Source organism: Tachysurus vachellii, chromosome 13 (genome assembly GCF_030014155.1).
Source record: "Tachysurus vachellii isolate PV-2020 chromosome 13, HZAU_Pvac_v1, whole genome shotgun sequence".
NCBI classification, from domain to species: Eukaryota; Metazoa; Chordata; class Actinopteri; order Siluriformes; family Bagridae; genus Tachysurus; species Tachysurus vachellii.
The window spans coordinates 11610001-11631771 of NC_083472.1; the positions used below are offsets into that span (position 1 = coordinate 11610001).

The following is a 21771-nucleotide window of genomic DNA, read 5'->3' on the forward strand; positions in this document are numbered from 1 at the left end:
GTGGATCAGTTAATGTGACACTATGTGTAATATCATGGTGCACTGGAGTTTCTGTCTTCTATAATGATGAAACTCCGTATAAAAAGACTGCATACTTGATGAATTTCTGTACAATAGAACAGAACTAAATTTAAAAAAAAAAAAACTTTAAATAAAATATAAACATATTCCTTTCTTTTTCTTCAAATATCCAGTTCACTTACAGTACTTTTCTGTTTTCTGTGTATGCTGAGGTGAAGATCCAGGCATCCAGTTGAAAGCAGTTCTTTTTTCATCCATTTTGAATCAGATCTGAGACTAACATTGCATTATTTCAGAGAAATATAGAGAACACTTTCTTTGTGATTGTCTGTTATTCTCTATTCTCCTCCCATAAGGAAGGAAAGAGAGGTTACTTATTCCATATTTCTGTCTATCATAGGGCCTGGTGCGTTTCGAAACAGCAGCATAGATACTGGAAATCTGGAAGTAGGCAGGCGTGTGACCCAGGAGGTGCCACCAGGTGTGTTCTGGAGATCCCTGCTTCATCTCAGCCAGCCCCAGTTTCTCAAATTCAACATTTCCCTGGGAAAAGATGCACTTTTTGGGGTGTATATACGCAAAGGCCTGCCCCCATCTCACGCACAGGTAATTTTATTTCGTGTACCTCCTGCAGTGTCAAAACAGTGAGCATCCTCTTTGTTTGCTTTTTCAATGACTGTATATGTGGATTAGATTTCACATAGGTGATACACAGGAGGTGTGTGTGTGTGTGTGAGTGAGTGTGTGTGTGTTCAGGTAGGTCACACTAAAGCCAGCCATAGTGTCTCATTTATAAAGACGAGGGGATTCTTTAAATGTAGTCTGTGTCAGATTACACACAGGTTTCAAGGATTTAGTCAGATCAGATAATCAGTTATCACTTTACGGCACTGGTATAGAGCTATATCTCCCAACTTTTTTGTTTTTTCTCACCCTCTCTCTCTCTCTCTCGCTCGCTGTAGTATGACTATATGGAGCGCTTAGACGGGAAGGAGAAATGGAGTGTGGTGGAGTCTCCTCGAGAGCGACGCAGTATCCAGACAGTGGTTCTGAACGAAGCTGTGTTTGTGCAGTATCTGGATCCAGGCACATGGCACCTGGCCTTTTACAACGATGGCAAGGAGAAAGAGTCTGTGTCCTTTAGCACAGCTATATTAGGTCAGTCAGCCTCACAGACTCACATCCACTCATGAACACACACACAAACACACACACACACACAGTCACTCCCTCTTAGTGCCTTTATCTCTCACTGGCCAATAAATTCACTCAGGCTTGTTTTCCACTTCCATTTAGAGAGTGGAGAGTGGTTTGAAGAGTAGTAGAGGAAAAGCAAAGAGATAGAGGCTTGTTGCTTCTCTGATGTTTCTACCCTTCTCACAGGGGTTTAAGGCTACAGGGAAAGGCTGAAGAATCTCCAATACAACGGTCAGTGTAGAACACAGCTGTTTGGGTTGAAGCAATTTTAAGCATGGAATTATCGTCTAATAACCTCATGCCACATGAGTATTATTTTTATAATGTCACAGTATAATGGAAATGATTTATCAATTAAAGAATGGCATACATTTTATTTGTTTATAGTTCCATTTAATTTTGTGGAAAATGCAGGTCAGTTTGCTTTATTGGAATATCCAAAAATATGTCAAATCCTGGGTTAGAACAATTCAGAACAAAATAGCATGGTCGATTGGCTAAACAGATAAACACTGGCTATGGCACAAACCTAATCAGAAAGTTCTGTGACATCACAGACACAAACAGTCTAAACAACTAACTCCCGAAATACAAATGAAACCATGCTAAACACAACATACTAATTAAACACAGCTGCAAACCACTAGAAGGATGGTGACTGGGAAGGAGGAAGAGCAGATGTTTGCTGGGAAGGTGAATGGTTGACCATGGCTGTAGGGTGGATGTGAGCTGTGATGAAACAGAGTTTGTGTCATCCATGGATGTGACAAAAACACTAATAGATTGGCAGGAAATTATTGAACACATTTGAATAACATGCCCAATAGTCTTATTATGTTCATTAAATAAATCATGGAATTTATTTGTTTTATTTATTTCCCCCTTTCGAACAGTTTGAGAAGTACTTCCATTGACTAACATTGAAGCAGTTATTGGTAATAAGCCAAACAAATTGTAGTTTCAGGTTAACACAAAGCCTTCTGTCCATAATGTAAATAAAACTTTACCTCTGACTGGTACAGAGCAAAAATGCAAAGAAAACACTTCCTTACAGAAAAAAATATCCACTCAAGTTACACATCTGCCATTCAAACCACAGTGTAATAAAACATTAAACAAACAGATCATATCGCTCATATTATTTCGAGTGCAGTCTTGGCATAAGGAACATGCATGTAATGCCTTTTTCATCATTAATTCCAAGATAATGTCAAGCATTTAAACAAATTAAATACTTCACAGCCTTTTAACTTTGAGAGAGACACACACCTTGCACACACAGAAATATTATTCACACATGAATAGATAACTGTAATAAGTGATATCACACCAATTAACATTATGAACATCAGTTGTGCTGCTGAACATGGCTAATTAAATGCTTTGAGGTTTGAATTGGTTGTAACAATAATGATGCAGGGCCCTGAGAGATAGTGCGGGGGGGGGGAATCAATCTCATTTTCAGCTTTGGGCCCCTTTGTTTATTTGACCCTTGGGGTACAAGTGCATAGACAAATGCTGACAGTAGCTTAAAATGACATTTGAGACACACTAGAGAAATCAGTCATCAAATTAACTTCAAAATAATTGTACATGGCCTACAGCATACACTCACACGTGACTCTTCTTTTTGTTCAGTCCACTCCGCCAAGATTCATCGAAGTCTGATGGAATATTATCAGTGTCGTGAATTTTCAGGAATGTTCACTTAACAATGAGAGCTCAGCCAGAGCTGCGCATATATGACCTTGAAACTTAAAAGTAGTTTTCATCTATTTTAGGATTATAAAGAATGAGGTAAAGATGAAGAGTTGGAAAGATGAACAAGAACAGGATAAGTGTAATTGGCGGTTCCTTTCACCCACCTCTCGAGGTTTCAGTCGTCTTTCCTGTCATAACCACCATTTCTCAGACAAGTGTCCTCCCTTTCACAGACTCAGTGCAAGAGTGCCCGAGGAATTGCCATGGAAACGGCGAATGTGTGTCAGGAGTGTGTCACTGCTTCCCCGGCTTCCATGGCATGGACTGCTCGAAAGGTAGGAGACCTTCCAATTTACGTGCTGACCTCTGTCATAAGTGTACATACAGAGACTGGCATGGGAAAGCTTCCAATCCCCTGGTACATGCTAGAGTCAAAGAAGAAACAAGGAAGAAATAGTGTTTTCAGTGGTTTTATGAGAGGCTAGAGCAAGAAAGTGAAAAGGAGAAAACATGAAGAGAAAAAGAGGATGAGACATAAAGCATAACAGCATTAATAATCATGAAAGCAAAAAAGAAGTGTTTCGTTGGTTTCAGCTATAAATAAATGCTGAAATATTTCCTATATTAAAACACAGTCAGCATAAAGAAATTAAGGGGAGCTGTGCTGCTTCCATGGATGTTATTATTTGAGGTTCTCAACACTCTTATCATATAAATTTCTTAATACAGTATATCTTTTTCTTTCTTAAGGCTTTCATTTAACAAACTGCAGTTACATGTCCATAGAACAGACATTCAGTTTTTTTTCTTTATTCGTTCTGGCTCTAAAATCCTATAAATATATTTCCTGATTATGAATACATGATACAATGATACACGATACAGTGAGACGTAAAAACCTGCAAAATGAGCACACTTTGCTTCAATGAGCAAATCTATACACAGCTGTTAACAACAGCTTAGAGATTACGAATTACCTTGTTCTGGGGTAAAAAGCCAGCCTTGTTGTACAGTGGGTAGCACTGCAGCCTCACAGCTCTAGGCTTCTCAGTTTGATCCCAATCTTGTGTTTACTGTCTGTGTGGAGTTTTGCATGCTCTTCCCTGCCTCTGTGTGGGTTTCCTCCTGCCTCTCAAAAACATGCTAGTAGGTGGATTTTAGACACAAATTTAAATTGTGTGTGTGTGTGCTGTCCTACGGTGGAGTGGTGTGTAGTCCATAGTGTATTCTTTCCTCACACCAAACATAGCTATAAACATACAATGCCAGTAAACAATGACTGGAACTATCATGAACATCAGCTGGGGAGGGGTTGGGGTTAATAGCATAGCCCACATCCATCAAATAGATAAAATGTATCTAGGGGCTGCCTTGCATAGATAAACCAAGGTTGGCATTTACTTTTACCAAAAGTGCCAGAATATTGCCCCTGTGTACTACTGTCTAATCTAGCCCCTGACCTGAGAGACTTTTAATTCACTGCGTGTCCCATGGATGAGCATTTGTCTCACTGCGCCAGCCCCTGCAACCTTTGGAACTTTCTGAGTAGCAGTGAGTGTGTGTGTGTGTGTGTGTGTCTGAGTGTGTGTGTGTGTAAAAAGACTGTATCTCTTATTAGAATATTTCTGCTGTGCATTCACAAAGTTGGTGTACTGACTCCAGCTACTTAAAGTAATAAACACGTCCTATTTCAACTAGTGTAAAAATCATATAAAAACATATCTTTTTCTGGGTTTGTGTTTCTGTGTGTGTGTGTGTGTGTGTGTGTGTTAGGGGCATGGTTGCTTGCGAAGGCATCTCTAAGGCATTGTGATGATGGATGTGAGTTCATGCAAGCCAATATCTCCCATTGTTCATCTGGGAGCCTTGTGATTAATAGTTTAGTTACCTCACTGTTAGATTACATTTTGTTTCATTACAGTTTTCTTCATCTTAACCCTTCTGCCATCTCCTGTCCTTTCTAAGGACTGACCTCCCTCCTCCTCTCACTGCACAGCTGCACATCTATCCATCTCTATTTCTGTGATTTCCACTCCGTCTTTGAGATTTGCGTGTGGGTGTGTGTGTGTGTGTGTGTTGTGAAAACACTGTATGCTATCAGATTCCTTTTTTACCTCAAAATCTTGAATAAAGTTTGAGATTACACCAGTGAGAGATGTACAGATCAAGGAAGGGTTTAAGGGTAAGGTAGATGGGGGACATAGCTGATGGTGAATCTCGCATAGTCAGCTGTTATCAAATGCCACTGGGGGACATGTTTGAGCAGCATTCATTAAAGTAAATTGCAAATGCATCACCAGAGGCAACCATCTCAACACCACAGCTTGTAACAGGCTGGTGGACTATTGCACTGTGCATTTTGTGTGTGTGTGTGTGTGTGTGTGTGTGTGTTTTGTCATCAGGGGTGTTTGAGATGAAAGAGTTCACTCTTTATGGTTGCAGATTTATAAATGAGACAAAAACCAATGAGCACATCTGTTCTCCCATCCCTACACTCATCCATCACATCTCATTAATGAGCACACACTGACACACATAGTGAGAGACTCGTATTCGCTTACATACACACTATTCACAAGTCCCAACCAATTATAGTCATCCACACACAAAAGCAGTGTGCTTCATATTGCATTATTACATTTTGTCTTTTAACAAGAGATTATTCAGATTTCATAGATTATAGAGTAAACATTATTTATGTTTCTTCAAACCCATTGTTCTCAAAGCCTTGGCATGCGGCAAGATGGCAGGACATAAGCAAATGTATTCCACGTGTGTTTTATTTGGGCATTTCCATACGTCGATAGAGCAGGTCAAAACACACAGGCAGAAATAAACTGGGTGTAATACATGATCAGGAATCATGAACAGGAAACAGGAGCATGAGGCATAACCAGGAAACACAGAACTAGGGAACAAAAAGAAATCAGACGACAGAAAAACTGACAACGAATCTGGTTAAAATACATGAATTAATCAGGAACAAAGTGAGAACATGTGAGAATGATAAAGGGACATATCGCTCAGAGGGAAGGAGTGATTCAGAACAATCAACATTTACCTTCCCATGATGTAAAATAAAACATGTGACTGTATAAACAAACCATGACGGGACGTAAAGACAAAACACAAAAGCTGTTCTGTGTGTTCTGGGGCCATCATGCACTGCCATAGCACATGCTCCAGGGCTGACTTCATGACAAAAGTTGTGTCTGTAAAGTAAAGTCCTATTTATTTATTTATTTATTTATTTGTGCATTTTAGTTTGTGTTTCAAGTGGATTTGTGCTTGATTCTAGTTTATATAGTTAGTATTCTGCAGTTCATATCATTATAAGCCTAACAGTCTGCTATCTTCAATTAATTGTATTTTATATAAACCTCATTCATTTACAAACATGTATAAATAATGTCAGCTGAATTAAATTGCACAGGTTTGTAAAAATGTAATAAAATGATATAAAACGTCTTTCTTATTATGGCACATTGTACTGTTTTTGTTGTATGGGTGAAAAGTTCAGCAGGAAGAAAGCCCCAGTGGTGCCAGTAAGTAATTATGGTTGTACATTTTTGCCTGTTGTGCTTAATAATTTAAGAGGAGAAATTAAAATAAAGGCAGAACAGCTAAAGGGTCCACATTTACTGTCTGTGCAGAGTTTCTGTACATGTTCTCAGGGTACACCAGCTTCCTTCCAAAGGCATGCTGCTAGGTGAATTGGCTATGCTAAACTGTCCCGGGGTGTGAATGCAGTAAGTGTGTGGAGGAGGGTGAATAATGGGCTGGTGTGGCCTGCAAAGTGAATTGCCACCTCACACTCACAGCTCCTGGGATCTGCTGTGACCCTTATTGGGATCATGTAAAGATACTATAAAGTTACTATAAAGATAATTATGAAGATGAATAAATTAAAATAAATCTGTGCCACAATCATAAACAGGTCCATAAAAATGTGTGTCAGAATGGTTCCCTGCTGTTCTGCTGCAGTCATGTATGGCTGTACATGTCCATGATTTCTTTGTTCCTTATATCCTCTGTTTCCAGGGGATCAAGTCTTTGTCTCCACCTGTCATCAATAGAGTCTATGAGCTCTTTGTAAACTGTTGTAAACTCTCTCTCTCTCTCTCTCTCTCTCTCTCTCTCTCTCTCTCTCTCTCTCTCTCTCTCTCTCTCTCTCTCTCTCTCTCACTGTCTCTGTCTCTCTCACTGTCTCTGTCTCTCTCACAGCTGCATGTCCAGTGCTTTGCAGTGGTAACGGACAGTATGAAAAAGGCTCATGTACTTGCTACAGTGGATGGAAGGGACCAGAGTGTGACATTCCTGTAAATCAGTGCATTGATCCTCAGTGTGGTGGCCATGGAACCTGCAAGGAAGGCACCTGTGTCTGTTCACTGGGTTACAAGGGAGAGAACTGTGCTGAAGGTGTGTGTGTGTGTGTGTGTGTGTGTGTGTGTGTGTGTGTGTGTGTGTGTGTGTGTGTGTGTGTGTGTGTGTGTGTGTGTGTTTGTGTGTGCACGCATGTTTTCTTAAGTAGTACAAGTTTTCACTATGGTACAAATTCCCAGGAAATTAAGCTTTTAATTTTTTTATTGGTGTTCATAAATCATGACTCTTAACATTAATTTAGTCCTCCCACAAGCATTTTTGTGTTGATTGGCATGCATGTTTATGCCATTAAAAACGGTTTATAAGAACACCTGGACCATTAACCACAAAATAGCTCCAAGGCATCAATGATTATTTTAGATATTCTATAAGTGCGCCACTTCGTTTGGTCAGAAAACCCTATTCATTTAAAAAATGAAATTCTCATGAGAATGATTTTTACTGAATGGATAGCTGAGAGATGAGCAGAAGAGCAAGGAGTTGTATGTTTGACAAGGAAATTGTGCCAGAGAGGCTTACATACAAAAATAGATGAAGATAAGAGGAAATAATGGGTTGAGAATAGGGCAGTCGCATCATCTAAGAGACAGAGAGAGCACATCAGCAATGAAAAGAGCTGGAGTTTGTTTCTAGTACAAGGTTGGCACTTATTCCTTTTTTACAGCACATTTTTCTCTCTCTTTCTTCCCTCATGTCAGATTTTCATCACAATATAGTTGCTCAGACAATTTATCTAGAGTGGCAGAAGCAAAAAAATCAATAAATGTGATGCACCATTTCTGCAGCCTAAAAAGAACAGCCTTCTGCAAATGACTTTGTGGTATGAAAGTGAAGGGTGACATGGTGTCGTACAGACAGGAGGTGATCCAACCTAACTGGGGGCGAAGGACAGCTAAATTGTCAAATAGATTTCACTCTATTTAAGCAGTCTGATCACCTTGGCAACTTAGCAGTCCGTGTCAGTTTCTGTTGAACAGCACAAGGTAGTGGGCAATGAGCAGGCTAGACCATTCAAAGAACTAGAGAAGGAGATTGTGGAAGGAAAGTGGGGGAGATGAAAAAGTATTTGAGAGGAAAGGCTCATTCACTGACCTACAATGTGAAGGATATTGATTTTTTTATGCTCAGATGAAAGGTTGTGTGTGTCTTTGTGTATATGTGTTATTGTCACAAACCCTCCAGACTCAAGTCCACTCGCTACGTCTTGCATATTAGTATTTTACTTACTGCATACAGGTCATGACTCATTTATAGTTTTTTTTTTCTAAATCAATAATCTTTTAATGTTGAGCCAATCTAATGTGCCATTCTCTTTTATAACATTAGTACTGTGTGGTGTTTTATGTGTAGTGGACTGTCTGGACCCTTCCTGCTCTGGTAATGGAATCTGTGTGAGTGGTGAGTGCCACTGTAAACCAGGATGGGGAGGAACACACTGTGAGCTGCCCAGAGCCCAGTGCCCTGATCAGTGTCATGGTCATGGTGCCTTCATTCCTGACACGGGCCTGTGTAGCTGTGACTCTAACTGGATGGGCCCAGACTGCTCCATTGGTCAGTACCAGCTCACTGCTTTTGCAGTTTTTTGTATTAAAATAAGATGTTAATAATATATAAGCAAGCCCATGATGTTTTTTTTTTGTTTGTTTTTTCTTACTAGGCTTACACACTATATCTCAAAATTTAGGTTCTCTCAGTGTTAGGGTTGTAGACGTGAATAGTGATAGCACTTAGCACTTTTTTAATGATGCCTACAGTGTGCTTCAAGCAGCAAATGTAACACAGCGAAATATAAAAACAATGTGTTGGAAGAATAATGCATTTGCTTTTTAAAATTGATAAGAGAAGTGAAAGCAGGCAGATTTGCAGGGAGAGGATTTCAGAGGTAACTAAAATCTGAATGCCCCCTTTTCTTTTCTAGAATGTTCTACAGATTTCTTATGCCCTACCTGTTGATCTTCTGGAAGCATACAGTGTATATTATATTCAGTTCACTTAGGTAGAGAATTCGTAATTAATAGCAGAATCATCTTTAAATTCTTGAATCAGCGTACAGTTAACCAACGAAGAGTTAACTTGAATTAAGAGCCGATTTAAAGGGTAGGTTAGATACTGGTAGGTCAAGCTTGTACTGGATAATGTGAACAAACTAGAAGCTGATCATCTTGTAAGCATTTGATGCTAAAGACATATTTATATAGAGAGAGCTGTATACTAGGGGGGCACGGTGGCTTAGTGGTTAGCACGTTCGCCTCACACCTCCAGGGTTGGGGGGTCGATTCCCGCCTCTGCCTTGTGTGTGTGGATTTTACATGTTCTCCCCGTGCCTCGGGGGTTTCCTCGGGGTACTCTGGTTTCCTCCCCCGGTCCAAAGACATGCATGGTAGGTTGATTGGCATCTCTGGAAAATTGTCCGTAGTGTGTGATTGTGTGAGTGAATGAGTGTGTGTGTGTGCCCTGCGATGGGTTGGCACTCCATCCAGGGTGTATCCTGCCTTGATGCCCGATGACGCCTGAGATAGGCACAGGCTCCCCGTGACCCGAGGTAGTTCGGATAAACGGTAGAATATGAGTGAGAGAGTGAGAGAGAGCTGTATACTAATTAAAGCAAATCTGTTTGTTAATTCTACTACTTAATTCTACTTTGGGCAGTGTATTTAATTTACAAAATTGGGGACCTATGATGTAGCCGTGTGGGATGTTGCACAGATGTTGAAATGCCCAGTCTGAGGGGTAACTGTCATGTATGAATGTATGGGTATAGTATGTCATCAAATTGTTGAGATATTTTGAATACTGAATGCCTCCTTTCAAAAAAGTATGAAAAATAAAGGTTGTTAGTATTTCATTTGTAAACACTGAGAGGCCTGATAGTAGCAGTTGAAACTAAACTACTACTACTACTGACACAGGAACAAGAGATCATCTGATGATGAGCTGAAAGTTTTAGTTCATTTAGTTTTTAAATGTGGCTGTTTAAATTATTTTATTTATAATAATAATGTCTTCTGTGTCTACAGAGGTGTGCTCAGTGGACTGCGGGACTCACGGTGTGTGTATGGGTGGCTCATGCCGCTGTGAAGAGGGCTGGACAGGGGAGGCATGTGATCAGCGTGTGTGCAGTCCCCTGTGTGTAAAACATGGCACCTGCAAGGACGGCAAGTGCGAGTGTCACCAGGGATGGAATGGAGAGCACTGCACCATCGGTAAGTATATTTATAAAGCTTCCCTCTGTCCATTTATACACACGCATCCACTCTCATTTGATACTTTGCTTGTCTTGTCTCATTCATTCAAAGCAACAGAGCATTGGGAGGGACAAGGCCCTTCTTTAGTACTAAAGAAACACCATAATCAGCTAGAACATGGTTTTGGTAGACATAAAAACTCCAGTCTTTGCACTTGTCTGAAGCAGCTTATCATCTCAATAACAAGCCCCTTGTGGTCTGGATAAGGGCTGCCAGAGCATGGAAAACAGAAATGGTTACCTTAGATCTCAGACTGAGATCCACTGGTTTAAAGTGGTACACTGGGTTTCTGATTGATAGGAAAGGCTGGAGAAGAAGTGAAACTGTTGAGTCTTTCACTTTCTTTTAAACATAATGAAAACCGTAGTAGAAATATGTAGGAATAGTATTTAAATAAAATGAAAAGGAATAATACATTAAAAAAGCCCAATTACACCATCCAATTTGAAACTTACACAGAAAACCAGCATAAAAAGTATAGAGGGTTTTAAAGAGGAAGATATAATATGTTGAGGGAAGTTTGCTTTAAGTCATTTTAATGTCAAAAAGGAGACACAATCCAGAGTATGCCGTTGTACGTTCTAGAGTATTTCATCAAGTCTATTTGAAAGTTTGGACTTAGAAATAGAAGAATTGGGAAGCTTTAAAATTGGATTGGAGGAATTGGGAAGCTTTCAAACTGTGTTTTGTTTGAGAGAAAAATTTGCTTTTACATGGCATACAGACAGGTGTGTTGAGTCACATAACAGACCAGTGAAGTGAAAGCTCCAGATGTCTTCTCCTGAAAACAATCACACCTTTAGCTTGCCTCTGACTTCTCTCTCATGAAAAGAGACATAAGACATCTTTGAGCATGAGCATGTCTTTCTGTCAGTGTCTAGAAGTCTCAGTGTGAGTGTACGTTTGTATGTAAGTGTGTATGTGTGCATACATGTTTGAGCCATAGAGAGAGAGTCTGTCACTCGGGGATGACACAAATGTCTCAAATGAAGACTTACCTGTCTGAACATCTCTTGATTTTAGTTCATTCCCCCATACAGTTTTAATGAGAGCTTGTCTGGCTAGTCCTTTAAAACCCTTTTTTTAAGCCAAGTGGCATTGCTACAGAAATCTCTCATATATTCCAAAATAACTGCATGTATGCATGTCTCCTGCCTCTCACTTCGCCCTCTTGTTCCCCCCTCTTTGCGTGCTCTCTCTATTGCAGACTATTGGGATGAAACTAAAGAAGGTATTGTACCTCGCCCGCACTATGTCCTAGTGCTCGCTGCACCGTAGCACTGGCCGCAAGCACTTCTCCTGACAGCTTGGCTGTGTAGAGACTGCGTGCTTCTCACAGTGTGTCCTGTAGACTAGATTTTGGTGGTGTACAGTACAGTAGAGCGCCTAGCTGTGTAGAGCAGGTGTGTGTGTTTCTTCACGTCCGTGTTTTCTTGTACCAGTTTATTCTAACAAAGTTTATAAAGCCTCAGATCATTCTCTGTCTTTCTGTGATGTGTGAGATTTCCTAATGCCTATGGATTTAAGCTTTTATTCAATAGAAGCTTCAGATCCCTCTCAAATAATCACTGGTGACTTTCCAGTAGTCCGGTACATCGACAATGATAGTGTAAGCCCACTGAATACAGTTTCAACCTTCCCATTCGTGTTTCCAGGTTTCCAGGAGTCATATTTGTCTCTCCATGGTACTCATCAAAAGACAAAGTGCAAGGAAAGGACTCAGCGGTCACTGACAGTTCACCTCTGGCAGAGTAATAGAAATCAAAGATGATGTGTCTTTTCAAGTTCAGTCAACTCTTAGCAGTGTGAACCTGCTATAGTGTTTTTTTATATATAAAAAAAAAAAAATAGGGAGGACAGTCTACCCTTTCCTATTTTCCTATTTGACCTACAGAGTAGAGCTCACACAAAAACAGCTGAATTAGAGAAAACAATCCAAGGTGGCGCTAGCACATGTGCCACAGATTTGCAAAGGCTGGAATTGGTGGACTATAGCTGAGGTTAAAGGCACCAGGGAAAGCAAAGATCCTGAGGTAATTGTTGAATTTCATGAGCCACTGGTGCAGAGTTTTGAGGGCAGGGAGATGGTGCAGAATTTTTCTCCAATATTTTTGCTTGCAGGGCATAGGGCCATAACAAGACATTGTAATGACTTTGTCTCAGCAGTTACTAATAGAGGGAATGGAGAGTGCTGCACTCCAACAGAGTATAAGAAGCAACTCTGGGGTGTGAGATGGACCTTTAGTAATCACCCCATTAGGATGCATCAGTGGGGCTTTTAATATTTAAATTAGACAAAGAAAACCCAGTGCTGAATTCTTCCTGGTATATTCTTCCAAAATATCATGCATTACCATTTAATTGTAATAGATTGAAATAAAAGCGCATCCCTAATGAAAAGTTAATTAAAGGAATAGACTTTTTTGCAGTAACTTGTTCATGTTCACATTGACTTTACATGCTGGTGCACTCCAGGAGAACGTGGTTTACACTTGATCAAATGCATGATTGGACCACATGTGTAAGCCATGCTCACTGGGGCTGAAGAGGCATGCAAGACAAATGTGCATTTCTCAATTTGTCCACCAATGTTTAATCAAAGCTTGGGAATTAGATTTACATTTTGACATGCATAAGACAATTGAACAAGAAAAATATCATTTACAATTTACAGTGTGCTGTTACTTAGCTGTTTATTTGGCTGTACTTGAAGTGTTTCATGTCTGTGTTAATACATTCAGACAGCTCTTACAGACAGATCTACATTTCCTCATACGTATGAGCTAACCTTCTAGTATTGTCTATCTATGAGAAGTTTAGGGAGAAATTTGACTTTGTAGTAGTACATCCGTGAGGCCAGTTCTAGTGGAGGGTATTTTATAGGTTCTCTTACTATTTGATTTTTATCAGTCCCATCCTAAGGATAGTTTCAAGGATTTATGAATCTAACCTTTAGTTTTATGACCTTTAAAGGGGATAGAGCTGCACACAAGAAGATTGTTGAATGTGATGGAGAGCAGGTTTTCCCTCCCGGTCTGTTTCTTTCACTGTCACACTCTCAGACCTTTATGTATGTCTGTCTTTCTTTCTTTCTTTCTTTCTTTCTTTCTTTCTTTCTTTCTTTCTTTCTCTCTCTCTTTCCCTTCGCCACCTTAGTCTACCTGGCTTCTAAATACATACAGGGATTTTCTCTGCCTTCCCTCCACCTTCATCTCTCCTTCTCTGAGAATGTCTACTGACCCATAACCCAAGGCAATTTCACCTCCTTTTTCAAGGGATTACAATGATGTCCAATCACATTACTTTAGCTTGGTGTCTTAATACTTTGTGAAGCCCCACTTTATTCTAGGCACTATGGGGAGAATTGACTGGCCTTTGGCATAAAAGAGGGGCAGTGCTCAGTCCTGCCCAAGGAAAAAGATCAATGGCCACTATAGATTCTGCTGTCTTGGTGCTTCGTAAGTATTTGGCTGTCTAAAATGGCAACTTAATTTAAAAAGCAATCATTTCTAAGTGACTTTTCTCTCAACTCAATATTGTGTGACAATCAATGCATAGTGAGCTGTTAATGTGGCATCTCAAGGACCACAGATGTCGAAAACTGTATTAATTAAAGCCGCATTGCATTTGATTCATGAATGGTAAATGGGCTTTAGTGCATTCAAGGTTTTTCATGCTCTTTTGCCCATAACAATCTCCCTTACCACAAATCTAGTAAAATGTCACCTGTGCCAAATTAGGCACAACTAATGACCATATGATAAAAGATACTGGCCCATTCCAGAAGGCCATATCTGCATGGTGACCAGCAGTGAAATCACCGACATGCTAAGGTGTTAACAGTTTAAGGTTAATCTTTGGGCTTTTAGCCTAAGCATGGCTGAGCTCACACTGACATATGTGATAATCCTCTTACAGTAATAAAAACTGAGCATCGGTTTCCTCCATGCTGAAATTTTTGTTGTATATTAGAATATTATTGGTAATACATCATTCCAGGTATAAATCTTGTCAATGTTGGGCAAAATATTTCATGTTTTAATTACAAAAGTGCCAGATTATGAAAAAATGACAGGCCATAAACAGGGTTTAATTATGTCCTGGTAAAGCAGCAGGAATGTGGAGTTTACCCTTTTCAAGGGATGGTGTACTGTCAGATATATACACAATCTCTCCCCAAAGTATCCACAAATACATACAGTGACCTCATATCAAACAACTGTGTCAGAAAATAAGAAAAATTCTTGCCTATTTCTCTTTTTTTTTTTTTTTTTTTTTTTTACTTTTTTTTATTTCTCACTCTTACAAACACTCAAACATAACTTGTTTTAGCTATTTAGAAACTCTCAAAAAAATATGCATCTCTTCTCACTATAGTATAAATGATTTATGAAGTTACTAAGTAGGAACTCTAAACTTAATTCTAAGGCATATCTCAGCCTCTGGCATACATTTGTCAAAATCACTCACACAGATTTATTCCCACTCTTACATGTAGCTCATCACATAACCCAAGGCTCTCACCTACTCTGTCACCTCACTTCCACTCATCTCTCTTGCTAAATCTGCCTACTACCATGCACACACTTTCACCTAGATACACACAAGTCTTCTAATCTGATCTGATCTGTCTCTAGCTTCTCCTAATCACATTCGCACATGGAGAGCTGTGTGCAAGCCACAGGAATCAAATCATCTCCCCCAAATTAACCCACTGGGAGCTCCTATACGTGCTCTTATCAAATATTCCCAAATCAACAAGACCTCAAGGGAGTGCTGCAAGTGTATTTATGTCTACATTGCATGTGTGTGAGTGTGCATGGTACTGCATGTCCTTAGGCACTATAGAATGTCAGCCAGTGACCCGACCTTACATTTTTTAACATTTAGTGTCTTATTTTCCTCTTACTACAACTGTACCCCCTTGTCCCTCCCTCTCTCCTTTTCCCTGTGCTCTACCTTTTTTGCAGATGGATGTCCTAACCTGTGCAATGGCAACGGGCAGTGCACCATGGGACAGAACAGCTGGCACTGTGAGTGCAAGACAGGTTGGAGGGGCACAGGGTGCAATGTCGCTATGGAAACCTCTTGCGCAGACAACAAAGACAACGAAGGAGGTCAGACAGCACCAAACAAGCCAGAATTCACTATTACAAAAATATATAAAAAAATATGGTTTACAGAAATATAGTAAATACTCTATTAAAAATAAATAAATTGCTTCTCCAATTTATAAACAAAACTGTAAGCAGTAATACTGGAATTAGACATTTGTGGATGATGGCAGATGTGTGTGTGGCATCTTTGCCTCTTCAGTCAGTAGTCGAATTACACTACCATCATTCTAAGCTAGCATAATAGCTTGTGTTGCTCACATCCATTTGTCTTCCAAGAATGGAAGCAGGGGCTTACACAGATTCATAGCAAGCTGTCACAGCACATAGGATTGTTTAGTTAACTTATTTCACAATGTTTTCAATCATCACCCAAGGGCAATGAGGCAGGTGAGCAACTATTAACTTGCAAGCAGAGACAGTACACAATGGCAGAGTTCACCTTGGAGTTCACTACATTGGCTGCAGGTGGTGGGACAACCCAGCTCTCATCATCATTTTAAACCAAGGTCTTAGAAGTAGTCACTGAAGTAGCCTATAGAGACAGTCACCTGTCTTTGCACTTTCCCATTGACTTTGCAATTAATCTTAATAAACCGCTCCTGGGGAGAAGCAAGCATGCTCCTTTTCACATCCAGCAACATATTCAACCCCCAATCCCATGCAGCTCAGCAATGCCAAGACAGCAGATTCTGACACAACAATGAAGATATCTACCATATTCGTGAAACTATACACCGTCGCCTCCCAAGTTCCTGTAGCTTGATTCTCATAAAAGAGTAGGATGAAAAAATGGTTTTAGTAACACTCTGTTAATAAAATCAATATTTAGTGAGATTATATGGCAAAATTTCTTTCATATTTTATGCATTAATAAATGTCTTTCTCAGAAATGTATTGAGCAGATTTCTTAAGGTTTAGATGCACAATTTCATGATATAATCCAATACGCTAGAAGAACAAATTCAGCTTGTCAAGAAAGCCTGCAGAGGTTAATAGAAAATAATTGGATTTCCATGTACCACAAGTTACATCCCTCAAGTAACTCATCAAGACAGAGGGAGTCTACATGGACAACTTTGATGTGCTGTCACAGAATGACTAACTTTGTATAATCTTCAGTGATTTCTAGGTTTCACCTACTTTTGCTTTTTAGAAAAGCCATACTTGCCTCATCACCCTGATTGTATAGATTGCATCCTAAAAACTAGATTGGGCAAAATCTTGACTTAGGTCAATCAAGACTTTAAAGCTGTCAAGCGAGTATACACACCAGGCTGTATTATAAAACACCAAGATTTAACACCTTTCATAGTTTAAGAAAATGATTCTGAAGAAAGGGTTAGAGATTTCTGCCAGCATTGAGGGTCCCTAGCTGAAATGTACTCTGTCAGGTTATTTCCCATAAACTTGGACATGTCAAATGGAATTACAAAATTGGTAACAAAAAAGTATTGGCTGTAAAATGTGTATTATAAAAATGTTTTCAACAAGCTATATGGGCATTTCACTTTTCTCAGTTCCAGAACTCCATTTTCATATTATCCAGTATCCAAGAATTTTAAAAGCGATGTGTTGACTAGTCCCAAACCAATCACACCAGAGTCATGTAGCAGGCATCAGTTGGGAAATAGATAGTGAAATAATCGAAGCTCACCAGTTCAAAGATATTTCAGTGTAGTGTTCACAAGATAAACATTTAACCCTTTTCTCATTTTATTTCTGTTATCTGATCGTTAGATTTTTTTGTACATTTTCAAGTTTGAATCTTGGCAGTGTGAAGGCAGGAATAAAAGATGTTAGAGGGATGGTAGAGAGAGAGTCAGAAACTAAACCACTTGTTAACACTTGGGCTAAGATGCCCTGAACATAATCACTGTAATATATTTTGATTAAAGAAATGGACCAATCCCACACTCTCAACGCCACGGTTTGGGTTTGATTCCTGGGCAGGGAACCACCCCACTCACTGAGCGTTTAACTCTAGGTGCCACTCCCAAGCCCCGATGAAATTGGGGTGCTGTGTCAGGAAGGGCATCCGTCGTAAAACCCGTGTTAAAATCAAATATGTGTCAACCCCAAACTGGAAGAAACTGAACCAAGAACATAAAGTTACAGATTGGCCGTTTTTTGTTTTTTTTTGACAATTTATATGGTTCCACTTTGAGTAAAATAGGTCAAACAGGAAATTTAAGATCATACACATGTAGGCTGTGGTGTAGTGCTGTGTTATGAAGGGGTGTATTAGGGTGGCCTTGAAAGTATCCCCACTCAAGGGTCAGAGTGACTTTGAGTGGACAGCTTGTCTCAGTGGGATGCAGCTAAAGAGATAAATGCTTTCTCTGACCCAAGGTGCCTTTTTCTGGGCCCACCTTATGTATTCACCTTTGTCTCTCCCGCGCTCTCTCTTGATTCATGAAGGCTAAATTGCAACAGAATATAATCCGGCTCTAAATAATGATTGCCGGTACAGAAAATGTGCAGTGTTTGCGAGTGCATCATTTTAGCTGTCCTCGAAAAACTTCATAGAAACATCACATATAATTTGATGGAATATAAAGCTGCAGTAACTGAGTGGCAGAAAATCTTAAAAAAAAATGCTTTCGTACTCTTTTTTGAGTACTCAGAAGGAGAAGAGATATTAATCTGTTCATATTTTAAAAGTACAAGGACAAGGACAAGTGAAAGCAATTGATGAATTAAATGATTAAATGACTCTCTCGGTTGTTCTCTCTTCCTGTAGATGGTTTGACAGACTGCATGGACCCGGATTGCTGTATCCAGAGCCCATGTCAGAACAGCCCACTGTGCCGTGGCTCCCGAGACCCATTGCAGGTGATCCAGCAGAGCCAGCTGCCTGTGCAGAAGGTTCGCTCCTTCTATGAGCGTGTCAACATGCTGGTTGGCCGGGATAGCACACATATCATTCAGGGAGAAAACCCTTTCAATGCCAGGTAGGGCAGCAGGTTTACTTTTAATGTATTCTATTGTCTCAGGAGAGAATCTGTGTCATTGTTTGATTTTGACCTATTGCAAGGGCAGAGTTTTTTTTGTTTTTTTTTTTAATATTTTCTTGCATCTTTGTATAAAGATATTTAACCAGTTAAATGTACGTTTTCTTTTTTAGTCTGGCATCCCTGATAAGAGGCCAGGTTCTGACAACAGATGGAACCCCCCTGGTGGGGGTCAATGTGTCCTTTGTTAAGTACCCTCACTATGGATATACTCTTACACGCCAGGATGGAACGTGAGTGAATACAAAACCATAATTCATAAACTTCTCCATCGGCAACCATAAACTGCCTTTAATACTCTCTCTCCACCCTCCCTATTGTTAGCTTACTTATGACATTGTTAAATCTGTCTACGCTGTTGTTTATTACAGCTTCAAGTGCTGTTGATGTATACCACCGCATTAAAAACAGAAATACAGAACAAGTGTTTATTACATTTATTTGGGGTCATGTAAACCCAGAGCTTTTCTGCTTAAATAGCTGCAATTTTTCAATGAAATTAATTATTCCCCCCAGAAAACTGGCGTTTTGACTTGTAAAATCATTTAGAGTATAATAGCGCCATCAATAATGTGTACAGCACAAGTAATTATGTTTTTATTCTCGCACCACATTTTCTCCTTCTCGGTTCTTTCCCACAGCTTTGACCTCATCGCTAACGGAGGCGCTTCTCTCACACTGCATTTCGAGCGTGCGCCGTTCCTGAGCCAAGAGCGCACAGTGTGGCTCCCATGGAACAGCTTCTATGCCATGGACACGCTCATGATGAAAACGGAGGAGAACACAATCCCAGGCTGTGACCTGAGCGGTTTTGTGAGGCCTGATCCAGTTGTGGTGGCTTCGCCCCTGTCTTCGTTCTTTAGCTCTCATCCTGGAGAGAGGTCCATTATCCCTGAAACTCAGGTCAGAACAAGGTTCCACAAAATGTTCTGGGTCATGTTGTCTATTTCTTTTGCCAAGGTATTAGAATAAAAGCATTTTTTTTTCTTCTTCCCGAGCCTTTCTCTGTCAAAGCCCCTAACTCATTCAGCCATTACATTGCACATCAGTTAACTATGCTTCTCTCGAGTAGCAGTTTATGACATTTCAGAGACTACAGGGTACAGATATTATACTTTTTTTCTTAAATGAGCTGCTTCTGAATCTGATTAAAATTAGTTTCATTTCCTTTATCCAATCATGTTTTCTTTCATTTTTTTCCAATTTTGCGAGCTTAATCTATTTTTCATTATCCCTAAGGAAGAAATTCTACCAATTTCTATGAACTGCTAACTCAGGCCATTATGTTCTTCAGGTTCTTCATGAACTGATTGAGATACCAGGAACCAATCTGAAACTATGTCACCTGAGCTCACGGGCAGCAGGCTACCGCTCGCTGCTAAAGATCACCATGACCCAGGCAGTGGTGCCGCTCAGCCTGATCAAGGTGCACCTGATGGTGGCTGTGGAAGGTCACCTATTTCAAAAATGGTTTCATGCCTCACCCAACTTGGCCTACACCTTCATATGGGATAAAACAGATGCTTATGGCCAGCGAGTCTATGGCCTTTCTGAGGCAGTGGGTGAGTAAACATTTAGGTTCAAATACGTTAGAATATATCGATGTAATATGAGCTCACATAAAGGTTATTTTTAACACATAAGATACACAAGATCGATGCTCAGCCATGTTAACCGAGGAGTCAGTGTGATATAAGAGAGCACTCTGCCTGTAGCCCTTGTCAAGACTAGCTTTGGGGAATTGCTTCAGGTATCCATGCTGCTGTCTGCGCTGGGAGGAAATTGCTGAGTATCGCACTCTGTCACTGATTTGGTGTGTGCAAACAGTGTGATAGCAACTCCACCCTCTTTATCAGCTTGGCTCTATTTACTCTGCCTCGCCATCATCTCATTGTAGCTATATACCAAATCATGGCAAATCCTCATGCAGAAATTTGTTTTACCATTTAATAGATTTATATTAATGTATGTAAAATTCTACAATTGTGTACTGCATGTCATTACTGCAGTGTGTGCAGGTGAGTTTTCATTAGGGAGCTAGTATTTCTATTTATTTCTATTTCTTTCTGTTCTCCCTCATACAATCCAGGTAACGGATACAGTTATAGACTTACAGTTATAGACAAAACAGAAAAAGGTGGCAGAAACATGTCTTTTCCTCTACGAGGTGTCAGTATTCAGATCAACCCTTTTTTTTAAAAAAAATCAGTCATGTAAAAGGTAGGTAGAGTATGAGCAATCAGATACATGTGACTGCATGCTAAAAAAAAAATATTCTGTTGTGAGCTAATAGTCCATGAGTGAGGTAGACTGTCGGCTGTGTTCAGAGAGCGAGGCATTATCCTGGTACCATCAGTGATAATATTCATGTATTCTAATCGCTTCCAAAAATAAAAAATAAAAAAAGCAAGAAGTACTGCAATGGAGGAGCTGGAAAGGGTTATGAAAATCTACATTTTATTTTACAGTAATGAAAGGACTTTAAATAGAATATTTGATTCAAAATCTATAAATTCACACTGAAAAAAATCAAAGAGCTTCTTTATTATGTCATCCGTTCTGTCTCAATGAGATACAGATTACAAGGATTATAAAGTTTTTAGGATGAGACTAGGTGCCTCGTCTATATTGTTGGGTATTTTTTAATGATGCTTGGCTCTGCTAGTTGCTTGAGTTAAATAGTTATGAGGTAAAAACCTGTTTTTGTAGTTATATTGGTTCTCATTGTCTCATCAGCTAGCTTCAGTTTTCAGCTGATCCATCTTTAATGTGGGCCTTGACACTTAATCAATTAAAAGGGCTTTAAATGTCTAAAGAGTGACATGCACTGTCTATGTTCCTCTCCCCTTTGCTCCTTCCATTGCTCTCTTCCTCTCAATATATATATATATTCTCTTTGCAGTCTCCGTGGGTTACGAGTATGAGACTTGTCCTAGTCTGGTGTTATGGGAGAAGAGGACGGCTGTGCTGCAGGGGTATGAACTTGAGCCCTCTAACCTTGGAGGATGGTCTTTTGACAATCATCACATCCTCAACTTGCGAAGCGGTATGCCCTGATTTCTAGCACACAATTTGTGTTCAATCCTGCCTACTCCT

General features: G+C 39.8%; 1 protein-coding gene across 1 annotated transcript in view; it reads left to right on the forward strand.

Moving 5' to 3' along the window:
- The window catches only part of tenm2a (teneurin transmembrane protein 2a), a 206682-nt gene that overhangs the window by 173866 nt on the left and 11045 nt on the right, over positions 1-21771 (forward strand). The window contains exons 7-18 of the mRNA XM_060885595.1: positions 422-627; positions 984-1179; positions 3153-3254; positions 7144-7338; positions 8653-8853; positions 10320-10505; positions 15518-15664; positions 18405-18615; positions 18789-18908; positions 19317-19578; positions 19970-20237; positions 21578-21721. Of these exons, the coding sequence (XP_060741578.1) occupies positions 422-627; positions 984-1179; positions 3153-3254; positions 7144-7338; positions 8653-8853; positions 10320-10505; positions 15518-15664; positions 18405-18615; positions 18789-18908; positions 19317-19578; positions 19970-20237; positions 21578-21721 (2238 nt within the window). The remainder of the gene's footprint in view (positions 1-421; positions 628-983; positions 1180-3152; positions 3255-7143; positions 7339-8652; positions 8854-10319; positions 10506-15517; positions 15665-18404; positions 18616-18788; positions 18909-19316; positions 19579-19969; positions 20238-21577; positions 21722-21771) is intronic.